The 12331-nt window shown below is 45.5% G+C and overlaps 1 protein-coding gene across 1 annotated transcript in view; it reads right to left on the reverse strand.

Moving 5' to 3' along the window:
• The window catches only part of RRAGA (Ras-related GTP binding A), a 9567-nt gene extending 4087 nt beyond the window's left edge, over positions 1 to 5480 (reverse strand). Inside the window, exons 1-2 of the mRNA XM_006881349.1 lie at positions 5446 to 5480; positions 3206 to 3919 (exon numbers count right to left, since the gene is read on the reverse strand). Coding sequence (XP_006881411.1) covers positions 3206 to 3919; positions 5446 to 5480 — 749 coding nt within the window. The remainder of the gene's footprint in view (positions 1 to 3205; positions 3920 to 5445) is intronic.
• Between the last annotated feature and the right edge of the window lie 6851 nt (positions 5481 to 12331).

Below are 12331 nucleotides of genomic sequence, written 5' to 3' on the forward strand. Positions count from 1 at the left end.
CCCTGGTGGAGCCCTTTCTTGATTTTGAACCATCCAGTGTCTCCCTCCTCTGTTCTGATGACTGCCTCTTGGTCCAAGTATAGGTTTCACATTAGCATGATCAAGTGTTCTGGGATTCCCATTCTTCTCAGAGTAAGCCATAGCTTGGTATGATCCACACAGTCAAAAGCCTTTGCATAGTCAATGAAGCACAGATAGACATTCTTCTGGTATTCTCTCCTTTCTGCCAAGATCCATCTTACACCAGCACTGTTGTTGTTGTTATGTGCCATCGAGTCGCTTGCAACTCATAGCGACCCTGTGTACAACATCCCTAAACTCTGCTCTGTCCTGTGCCAATCACACTGTCTCCGATACACCCATCCCAATTACCCCAGTCACTGAATCAATCCACTTCATAGGGGGCCTTCCCCTTGCGCTGTCGCTCCACCCTACCAAGCATGATGTCCCTCTCCAAGGACCTGTCCCTTCTTACAACATGTCCAAAGTATGTTAGACAGAGTCTTAGAATCCTTGCCTCCAAGGAGCAGCCCGGTTTGACCCTTTCCAGGATGAATCTGTTTGTTTTCCATGGAGTCCATGGTACTCTCAATACTCTTCTCCAGCACCACAGCTCAAAGGCATCAATTCTCCTTCTATCCTCCTTAGTCATTGTCCAACTCTCTGATGCATAACAAGTGATAGCAAAGACCATGGCCTGTATCAGACGCACCTTAGTCTCCAAAGAGACACCACCGCTCTTCAGTACTTTGGAGAGGTCCCTAACAGCAGACTTTCCCATGGCAATACGTCTTCTAATTTCCTGGCTACTGGTGCTGAAAGTGTTGACTGTGGAGCCAAGCAAACTGAAGCTGTGAACAATCTCAATCTCTTCACCATCCATCCTGATGCTGCCAATTGGCCCAGTGGTGAGAATCTTTGTCTTCTTGACATTGAGCCTCAATCCATATTGAAGGCTGCAGTCCTTGACCCTCTGCAGCAAGCGCTTCAGGTCCTCCTTAGTTTCAGCAAGCAGGGTTGTATCATCTGCATATCGCAGATTGTTGATAGATCTTCCACCAATCTTGACCCCACATTTCTCCTCATAGAGCCCAGCCTCCTGGATAATCTGTCCTGCATACAGGTTGAAAAGGTATGGAGATAGGACACATCCCTGACCATGCAGTGTTTCCTTGCTCTGTTCTGATGACTGGTCACATCATAAGAAACTGTCTGAAGTTGACGTATTTGGAATCACGGAATCCAAGAAAGCTTCAGATATAAGCTGTCAGATCAAAGGGGGGAAACAATGGGAGATGGATGTTGAAGGGAGTGGGTAGAAGTGGATGGGCATCCTGCCTGGTGCATGGTGGAGCAGGGAAATAAGTGGGTGAAGACACGTGTGCCAAGGAGAGGGACAACACTGATACTAATGGTTAAATCCACAATAAGGGATATATCTTTCACTTTTCTGTAAATTGCTGGTCTGTCTGATACTTCTCTAAATCTGAACATTCAGATTAAGACAGACTAGGAAGAAGGATTGGCCATCCACTTCTGAAATAGCAGGCCTCCGAAAACCCTATGTACAACAGAACACATGTAGATAACAGAAAGGGCAACTGAGGCTGAGCTTTCATGTATGGAAATACAAAGGAAGAGGAATAGTTGTAAGCAGACACTAATGATTAGGACATGGAATTTAAGAATCATGAATGTAGGAAAATTAGATATTGTTAAGGAAGAAATGGAACGCATAAATATAAATATAAATACTAGGCAATGGGGAGATGAGATGGACTGACATGGACACCAGCACTAAGAAGGCATTAATCCTTCAGTCTTTATCTGCATGTCCTTATTCACAGTCCTGAAGTCTATTCCAACTCATGGCCACACACCGCCACCTAGTGGATTCTCACTGATAGTGACCCTGCAGACTGAATACACGTGGCCACAGGCTCCCAAGGCTGTAACTTTTTTTTTTTTAAGGCTGTAACTCTTGACAGAAGCCCTATACAGACTCCCTTCTCAGTCTCCCCCAAGAGTGGCTGGTGGCTTTGAACTACTGACCTTATAGTTAGCAGATGAATCCATTAACCACAGTGTCAGTAGACCTTCCTTTCCCATTTTGCTTCTTTTTTCAACTTTTTATTGAGATTTGAGTGAAAAGTTGCAGATGGGCATTCCATTCATACACATACTGCTTTTTAAAATTTTATTATTTTTTGTGTGTGTGTATCGTCAAACCAGATCTGACTGGTACAGGGGGAGATTGCCCGTCCTTCCCCGGCAGAGCATCTGGTGGATTCGAACCGTGCACCTCTGGGATTGTAGTTGCAGCTTCTTGCCACTAGGCCACCAGAGCTCCCCTCACATACTGCTTTTATAACATTGATCGCAACCCTGACGTTGTATCAGCGCTTTCCCCCACCCCCCTGTGGATCTAATTTCCATTCTTCTATAGGTAATTTTTTCCCATGTGGTTTACAGCCTCCAAAAACTCACCGAAGGGTCAGCTGCAGCTGGATGATACTGATTTGAGAACCTCCACCTCCCACCTTCTTTAAACCTGGATGAACGCTTCCGTTTTGATCTTTGTGGTTGATGTTTCTAAGGACTGGTATGTGCCCTGAGTGATGGTTCATCGTATGAATTTGTCTGTAGTTTGGCTCGAAGTCGCTTCACAGGGGTCAGTTCAGTTCCAAGCGGGAAGGTTGAGTAAGGGTCATGGTTTTGGCTGTTCCATCAAACTCTTATCTGTAAACCTGGCCATTTTTACGATTTTGTTCTAATTTACACTGCGCTCGATCCAGGACCCTCTAGTAGGACCCCTTTCAGAGGCCAGCAGTGGCAGCGGGCACTGTCTAGTTGGCCTGGCCTCGTGGTGTGGGAGCTGAGGTTTAGCAGGCATGTTAGTGCTGTGTAGTAATAGTTACTGTCTTAACCGAGTCCTAAGCGCCTTTGTTCCCTAGTGCGCACGTTCCTATTGGCGAGAGCAATTCTGTACAGGTGAAGTCAATGATTAGAGACTCTTCAAAGGATTAATCTTCAAACCCAGCCTTCTGGAAGGCAGGGGATGCGTTTCCTTAAGATGGGCTACCTGGGATCCTAAGACTAGAAAATGCTCCCAGGACGTGGCATCCGGGGGCCCTTTCTGCACACGTGGTAATGGCGTTTGCAGACTCCCCCCCAAAGGCACCTTCAGATGTCATAATGCCCCCACCTTCCTTCCGGGGTCTCCTGGTGCGAGGGGCGAACCCTTGCGTAGATTCCACGAGGCGAGGCCCAGGGGCTGCCCGACGTCACAGCGGCCGCGTGTGGCCTCACTGCTCCGGTCATAGAGGGGCGCACGGGCCAGGCTGCTGCCGGGTGGTCGCTGTGCGGAGGCCGGGGCGCTAGCAGGGACGCCCGACGCGGGACCCGACGGCCTCGTCTTCGCAGAAGGGACGCTGCCACTTCTTCTGGGTGAAGCCGAGGACACTGGACGTGGCGCGCTGGGGGATGCCCTGCGCGGACCCGGGGGCTCAGCATGGGTCCCTTGAAGAGGAAGTGCATCTGCGACCTGTGCTCCTGCGGGTAAGGGGGCGCCCAGGGCAGGCCCTCTGCTGGGACCCCTGCGGGGCGCCGGCTTTTCCGAAAGGCCCAGCAGGGCTGCTCCAGGGGAGGGAGGTGTGGACCACGGAGCAGCCTTCCAAAGGCCACGATGGTGCAGGAGACGCCGGCCCGGCGCAGGCACGTCCAGTGGCAGCTAATGCACCCGGGGTGGAGTTTTCGTGCGCATTGAGGTTCCCCACCTTTCTGCGGTTCAGAGGTTCCGAGCTGCCAGGAGGTTGCAAAAATGGCCCTGCCCAGGTGCGTTTGTTCTCGCTGCCTGCAGCCTGGAGAGGAGCGCAGCAGGACGGCCAGGCTGCCACGAGCCCCGCTCCTTTTGTGGGTCCTGTTGGAGGGAGATGGACAGGTGAAGAGCTTCCTTTAATACACTGCAGTATTTGATACAGCCAGATCCTTGGGGAGGAACAAGCCAGTTCTTCCCCAAAAATCTGTTGTTGTTGTTATGTGCCGTCGAGTCATTTGCGACTCATAGCGACCCTATGTACAACAGCCCTAAACCCTGCTCTATCCTGTGCCAATCGCACTGCCTCTGATACACCCATTCCGATTACCCCAGTCACTGAATCAATCCACCTCATAGAGGGTCTTCCCCTCTTGTGCCAACCCTCCACCCTCCCAAGCATGGTGTCCCTCTCCAAGGATCTGTTCCTCCTTGCAACATGCCCGAAGTATGTGAGACAAATTGTGGCGTCAGGATTGGTGGAAGATCTATTAACAATATGCGTTATGCAGATGACACAACTCTGCTTGCTGAAACTGAGGAGGACCTCATGCACTTGCTGCAGAGGGTCAGGACTGAAGCCTTCAGTATGGACTGAGGCTCAGTGTTAAGAAGACAAAGATACTCACCACTGGACCAATTGGTAGCATCAGGATGGATGGCAAAGAGATTGAGATTGTTCACAGCTTCAGTTTGCTCGGCTCCACAGTCAACACTCTTGGCACCAGCAGCCAGGAAATCAAAAAACGTATTGCGATGGGAAAGTCTGCTGTTAGGGACCTCTCTAAAGTACTCAAGAGCAACGGTGTCTCTCTGGAGACTAAGGTGCTCCTGATATAGGCCATGGTCTTTGCAATCACTTGTTATGCATCAGAGAGTTGGACAATGACTAGGGAGGACAGAAGGAGAATTGATGCCTTTGAGCTGTGGTGCTGGAGAAGAGTATTGAATGTACCATGGACTGCCAAGAAAACAAACAGATTCACCCTGGAGAGGGTTAAACCAAACTACTCCTTGGAGACAAGGATTCTGAGGCTTCGTCTGACATACTTTGGGCATGTTCCAAGGAGGGACCGGTCCTTGGAGAGGGACATCATGCTTGGGAGGGTGGAGGGACGGCACAAGAGGGGAAGACCCTGTATGAGATGGATTGATTCAGTGACTGGGGTAATCGGAATGGGTGTGTCAGAGGCAGTGCGATTGGCACAGGACCGAGCAGAGTTTAGGGCTGTTGTACATAGGGTCGCTATGAGTCGCAAACGACTCGACGGCACAGAACAACAACAACAACAGATCCTTGGGGAAGAACTGGCTCCTCCCCCTTCTGCAAGCCTGGGTGTAGCCCAGCAAAGGCAGGTGGTCATCTGGAGAGCTAGGGGTGAGGGGCTCTGGCTGACCAGTGCCTCTCGCTCTGTGTACACCTCAACTGCTTCCCTGTACAGCTAATGCTTAGTGCTAGGAAGTTGGGCTCGTTCATTAATTGGGCACATTTTGTTGATTGTGGGACGTTAGGCAGGTAGCTGAACTCTGCTCTGTAGTTTCCACCTGTTTCAAGACTACTCTTGGCTGGGATTCTTGTAAGGACTAAACGAGCTAACAGCTGGATTGTGTTAATGGCGTCTTGTGTTTACCATATATCTTCTCGTTGCTGTTGATTCCAATTCATGTCGACTGCATACGTACAGGGTACAACTACCGTGCTGAGTTTTCAAGGCTACTTCTCAAAAGCCTTTGGGTGATTTTTGAACTGCTAAGCTTTTAATAAGTAGTCTGTTGTTTCTAGGTGCCTCCAGTTAAGTACGACTCATAGCGACCCTCTGAACAACAGATCTGAACCCTGTCCTGTCCTGATCCATCCTCACCATGTCTGACACACTCAAGCCTATTGCTGTGATCACTGTGTCAGCCCACCTGGTTAATGGTTTTCGTCTCTTTTGCTGCCTTCCACCGTCCCAAGCATGATGTCCCTCTCCGAGGAAAGACCTCTCCTATCAACATGCCCAGAGTATGGGAGATGAAGCTTCATCATCCTTGCCTCTAAGGAACACTCTAGCTGCACCTTCTCCAAGACATACTGGCTTGTTCTTTTGGCAGTCCACGCGATCTCCAGCATGCTTCACACGATCTTCAGCATGCTTCTTCAACAGCACAGATCAAAGGCATCAATTATCCTCCTGTTGTCTTTAGTTCAGCTCTCAGTGACTAAAAAGACCATGGCATGGATCAGGTGTACCTTAGTTTTAAAACTTACATCATTACTCTTCAATCTTAAAAAAAAATTGTGCTACCCAGGTTAATTTCCTGAAGTCTACAGAAAGTGTTTGTAACATGCTACAAAGATAGGATAAAAATGACTTTTTTAGTAGGGAGAAGCAAGGTTCAAAATCTTATTTATATCTAGTTTGGATCATGGTTCTCAAGCCTGAACTACTCACCTGGGGAGATTTTAACCTAGCATCATTTGCCTGGGGTGCTAATCCATAGTCTTGCTCCAGGTGTTTGTGACTGTGGTATTGGGAACCACTGAGCTAACTCAGGTAGGAGCACATGGGGCTTTGAAGCTTTATTAGGTGGGCCTTCACTCACTCACTGGTATTACTCTCAAATTGGAACTTAGTCCAACTTCATGTCGTCAACTGGTTGCAGAGGCTGAAAATCACATGTTAGGAGATTGCCCATCTTTTCTAGTGTAGCAGCTGGTGGAGTCAAGCTTTTGGGTTGATGCTCAATTTTTTACCTATTATGTGAATAATCTGGGGGCAATTTTCACCAAGATGGCAGAAAAGCCCTTCTGAGAACTTCTTTGAAGTTGTCCCCTGTGGCTGTGGGAAGAGGTCTGTGTCCAGTCCTTCATGCATGACCTTGACCTGTTGTTCCTGCTGATCCCTTCAGGGAGTAGTTACTTCTTGGCGTGGTCTGGTCCATACTCCCCAAGACTCCAGGGGGCCTTCTGCAGACCTTCAGGGCTCTTTGCTGGAGCAGCCCTTCAGTACTCTAGACTCTTCTGCAAACTCTGACTGCCTCCCCCTGCCCCCCAACTCTCTGGACTTTACCTTTGTCTTCTAGGCTCTACCTAATCCCTGTCTCTGAGTCATGGCTGAATATTGTCTCCAGAGCTAAACCAGATACTCATAGATTTCCCATCACTTGAAAATGTCTTGGAAAATGTTTGGTAGTTGATATCCAGCATTGTGTTGTCATCTGCCGTCAAAGTGGAACTGACTCCTAGATGACCCTCCAATGGGTTTTCTTTCAGAGGCTTAAATCCCATAGAGAGTGTCCATCTTTCCCCTGAGGGGCAGCTGGTGGATTAGAACTGCATGCCTTCATGTTGGCAGCACATCTCCCTAGCACCGAGCCACCAGAGCGCTCTACCAGTGCTTTAATTGGCCCTTGTTCTGTTTCCAAAGTGGGCGTGTGTAAATGCACTGTTAGGTGGGCTTTTCCACCTCCCAGCTTTCTCCTCACTCTTTCCTGGGATAATCTCTCAAGTTTACACAGTTTCAAAATGCTTTTGAGGGGGAGAGATAAGAAGACAGGTTTGTAAAGAAACTTTTAAACATTTTATATATATATTTTTCCCACTGGGAATTATTTATTCAATAAAGCTTTAACCTCTGTAATTTCTAGAAAACGGAACAACTCAACAACAAATACACAAATAACCCAATGACAAAATGGGCAAAGAAAATGAACCTACGTATCTGTGAAGACAACAAACATAGGAAAAGATTTTTACCAGCATTTGCCACTATTGTAATTATATCTTTGAGTCTACTATGACCCCTCGTGACCCTATAAACAACAGATCTGACCTTTGCCCTATCTGCTCCAACCTTATGGGCTCCACAATCCTTGAAACCATGATGAGAATCAACCTAAACATTTTACATTTTTGTTTTTTAAACTTTGAGTGAAAGCTTACAAAGCGAATTGGTTTTTTAGTTTCAACAGTTCATCTATTTTGTTTTGTGACAATGCTTAAGATCCCAGCTGGTGGTCTAGTGGCAGAAAGCTGTACTGCATCCCAAAGACACTCCCCCCGCGGCTTGGTGGGAGAAGGATGGGGATCTCCTCCCATGTGATTTACTGTCTCTGCAAACCAGCCGGAGGGTCAGCTCTGAGTTGGTTCTGACTCAATGACACACAATAACAACAACAGCAACAAGACGATTACCTCCACCTTTGGGCTATTGAGAATAATGCTGCTCCGAACACTGGTGTTTGTGTACCAGACTGCTTGCTTTCTGTCTTTCTGGGCATATCCCTAAGAGTGGGGTTGCTTGGCCTTAGGGAGTTGTACATCTACACTTCCCTAATCCTTAAGGGCCAAAAGGGCCCATCTCCTTCCGTGCAATTTACAACCTCAGAAAACCTGATGGAGGGTCAGCTACGAGCTTGTTTCCACTCAACAATGAGTAAGAGATGATAATACCAGGTTTAACTTTTCTAGCAACTGCCAAACTGTTTGGCTGCATCATTTTGCAAACCTTGCAGCAATGAATGAGGGTTCAAATGTCTCCACATTCTCACCAACAGAAATGGTGGTGTTTCAAGCAAAGAGTTCTTTAATGTCCTTTCAGCTTTTACTTTTTAAAAAAAAATTATTTTTTTTGGTGTGTGTGCCATCAAATGTTATCCAATTGGTACAGGAGGTGATTGCCACTCCTTATCCAGCAGAGCGCCTGGTGGATTTGAACTATATGCCTCTGGGATTGCGGTGCAGCTTCTTGCCACTTAGCCACCAGAGCTCCCTTTAGCTTTCACTTTTAAGGAGTGTTTAGTATTGAGTGCTCGTGGCTGCAATATGGATTGAAGCCCAGCATCAAGAAAATGAAGATTCTCACTACTGGGCTAATTGGCAGCACCATGATGGGTGGAGAAGAGACCGAGATTGTTAACAATTCCTGCTTGCTTGGATCCAGAATCAGAAGAGGAACTGCATTAGGAAAATCTGCTGTCAAGGACCTCTCCAGAGTGCTGAAGAGCAGGAATTTCAGCCCAGAGACTAAGGTGCACCTGATCCAGGCCATGGTCTTTGCAACTTGCTGTGCTTCAGAGAGCTGGACAATGACTTAGGAGGATAGAAGAAGCATTGATGCCTTTGAATTGTGGTGCTGGTAAAGAGTATTGAACATAGCGTGGACTGCCAAGAAAGTTAACAGATCTGTCCCGGAGAGGGTGAAATGAAGCTGATTCTTGTAGGCAAGGATTTTAAAGCTCCATCTTACATACTTTGGGCGTGTTGCCAGGAGAAACCAGTCCTTGGAGAAGGACATCATGCTTGAAAGGGTGGAGGGACAGTGTAGGAGAGGAAGACATGGATTGACACATAACTAGGATAAGCAGGGTAGGTGTTTCAGAGACAGTGAGATTGGCTCAAGATAGAACAGGGTTCAGAGCTGTTGTGTGTGGGGTTGCTATGAACCGTTGTCGACTCATCCGTACACAACAACTGCAGTTAATGCTGGTTAAGACATTTAACAGGAGGCCTTTGGGGAAAACAGCTCTTTTTGGTGCAAGATTTTCCTGTGGCCACAAGATGACAGCATTCTCCTGACCAACTCAGCGTTGGCTGAGTGAGAAACTAGGGAAACAAAACCTTGGTGTCCTCAGTTTTCCTTTATTTATATTTTTAAATAGCTTGACCATGTTAGGTTTTCTAAAGTGAGCAATTCGTCAAGAGTTTAAGACCCAGCAGAGCTCAGGAAGTGGTTTATCTTGAGGATTAGGTCACAAATGATAAATTGACAGCGCTTCAAATACCAAAATCCAAAGATTCGAAGCACTCGTAAAAAAATTTAATGAGTTTTGCTTGTTTGGATAAACCAGACATATTTTACCTTATCAAGCTCAAGCCTTTTCCCTCAACTCTATTCCTTCCTTCCCTTAACAATCTAATTCTGACAGAAAAGTTGCAATATTATCTTTTCAATGTAATCAGTGCCATGTAAGCAAAATATTTATAGGTTTTAGAAATACAGCAAATGAAGGGTTGGTTTGTTTGTTTTTAGAACCCTACTTTGTATTTCATCAACAGAGTTACCCTGAAGGATGGTTTGACTGGATAATATTTCCAATCACAGTTGAGTATCATAGGCATTTTCTGTTATTGAAAAAAAAATGCCAGCCTTCACAGTTTTATACCATTATATTATCATTTTACATTCTACAGCGCTTGGAAAAATTCAGAGCACTTTCTCATGCATTATTATCTTACTGGGGGGTCCCTCAGCATGGGAAGCATTACTCAGTTTGGAAATTTGATTCCTGATCTGTGCTTCCTTTTCTCTGGGGATGTTTTGGTTTTACTGAGCTGTTCTTGCCCCAAATGACTCTATTTGTAGCCGGAGGGGCTGCAGATAAAGTAAACTGTTAATCAGCGCTTTAAATTTGAATGAGTTCTTAGTAGTCTCTCTCTCTTTTATTTTACAGATCAGGAAATGGAAACATTGAGTTGAATTTCAATATATGGGAAAGCATTTTGCTAAATGTTAGCCACAACTTAGCTCAATCAATTTTATTCATTATCTCCTTTGTATATCAGACAGTACCCTCAATATTCGAATCCATGGGCTATGGAAATGTCAGGTGCTATTTTTAAGTCACACTGGATAATTTTTTACTACAAATTAGGATAAAAAGGTTCCTGTGTTAATGAAAAAAAAAGTAATTGAAAAAGCTAGTTTGGTAAATTAAGACAAAATAATTGAAAGTCTCTTTTGACATTAAAATAGAAAGGTATTAGAGTATTTTTTTTCCATAAGACTTGTACAAGGGCTGCTAATCAAAGGATTGATATGGTAGCTGCTTTTCTATCTGATTATTTTATGCCTTGCAATGCGCAATTTAAAAGATTTTGTGCAATCTTGCAGGAAATTCCAGACCTGGGTAATGTATCATGAAATATTTATGTAGCCCTGCTCATATGCGCAGTATTTCATAAAAAGGTATTCCCTTTGAGGACACACAAATTGCTGAGAAGGATGTGGATTTGGCCCGTTCACAAAGCTTGAGAGGAAGGTGATCTCCAGAGCAGGCATGTATCTGCAACTTAAATCAGATATGTTAACCAGGGAGGAACTTGTTATTTTAATTTTGGAAAATATTTTCTTCACATTGATGGAAATTTCCTTAACCTTAGATTTTATTTTCTTAGAGTCTCTGTTACAAATTAAGAGGAAAGGGGGGGAGAATGAAGGGAATGGTTTGCCATTACATGTTTCAAGAAGGATTCTTGTTTTTAATTTGAATAAAATTGACTTCATAAATTCTGATTAAGGGGGAAAAAAGACAAAGAACAGCCTTTTAACAGACACTTGCCAGTACCTTTTTTTTTTGTAAAATCCAAGTTGAGAAGAAAAATAAGCCACCCCCCGTGTGACATTGAGTTATTTTTATTCAAGAATTTCTGTACCTTTCATGTTAAGCAATATTATATGCCACTTCTTAAAAATGACATTTTTGTCATGTCAGAATTAGTGGTCATCAGTTCATATGCATCTTTCATCTTATAAAATGACTGTCAGTGTCTGTAATTTGTCCAAATCCAGATATTTGTCCAAATTCAAATAATAGGAAAACAGGGTGCAATGTAGTAATTCAAATTACGGCAGTTCTGAAACGACCTCACAGCCACGTGTTCCAGGTTGTTAAGAGCCTCCGAGCTGGTGCTGGTTCACAGTGATCTGCGTCCTGCAGGATGAAGCCTTGCCTGATCTCCATGCTCACAGGCTCTGCTGGGTTTAAATGCGATGTTTCAGCCGCTCCATCTCATTGAGGCTCTTCCTCTTGCTGACCCTCCACTTTACCCACTGGGATGTTCCCCGCAGGGATTGGCTTCTCTTACTAACAAGGCCAAAGTATGTGAGTTCAAGTCTTGTCATCTTTGCAATTTTTCTAGACAAATTGGTTCTTCTGGTAGTCCATGTTATCGTCTTATTCCTTGCCAACATCACAGTTCACAGGCATCGGTCTTTCTTTGGTCTTCCTTATTCATTGTCCGACTCTCACAACCATATAAGGTGATTGACATGGTGTGGATGAGGGGCAACTTAGTCCTCAAAGTGACATCCTTGCTCTTGGACATTTAGACGAGATTGGGCGTGTTCAGGGTGGTATGCTCACACTCTCTCTAGCACTTTAAAGATATCCTTGGCAGCAGTTTGCTCCTTGCACCACATCCTTTGATTTCTTGCTGCTTCTGTAGTAAATTATGGATTCAGGTAGAATGAAATCCTCGACAACTCTAGTCTTTTCTCTGCTGTGAAGATGCTGGTTACTTGTGAGGTTTAGTCATGTGGATTTTTCTTTTCTATATGATGAGATGCTCTTGGAGGCAGATTCTCATTTCTCCGGAGACGGTGACAACACAACACCACTCCCACGTACACAGCATCGTCCTCTCTGGCCAAAGGATCACAGCCAGCCTGGGTGGGCCAAACCTGGGCGATTATGGTCCTCTCCTCTCCTATGGTTGTCCTTTTCGACTTAAAGCTGGAGGTGCCTTCAACGCAA

Source organism: Elephantulus edwardii, unplaced genomic scaffold, assembly GCF_000299155.1.
Source record: "Elephantulus edwardii isolate Elephantulus edwardi_28Jun2011 unplaced genomic scaffold, EleEdw1.0 scaffold00014, whole genome shotgun sequence".
In the NCBI taxonomy this organism is placed as follows: domain Eukaryota; kingdom Metazoa; phylum Chordata; class Mammalia; order Macroscelidea; family Macroscelididae; genus Elephantulus; species Elephantulus edwardii.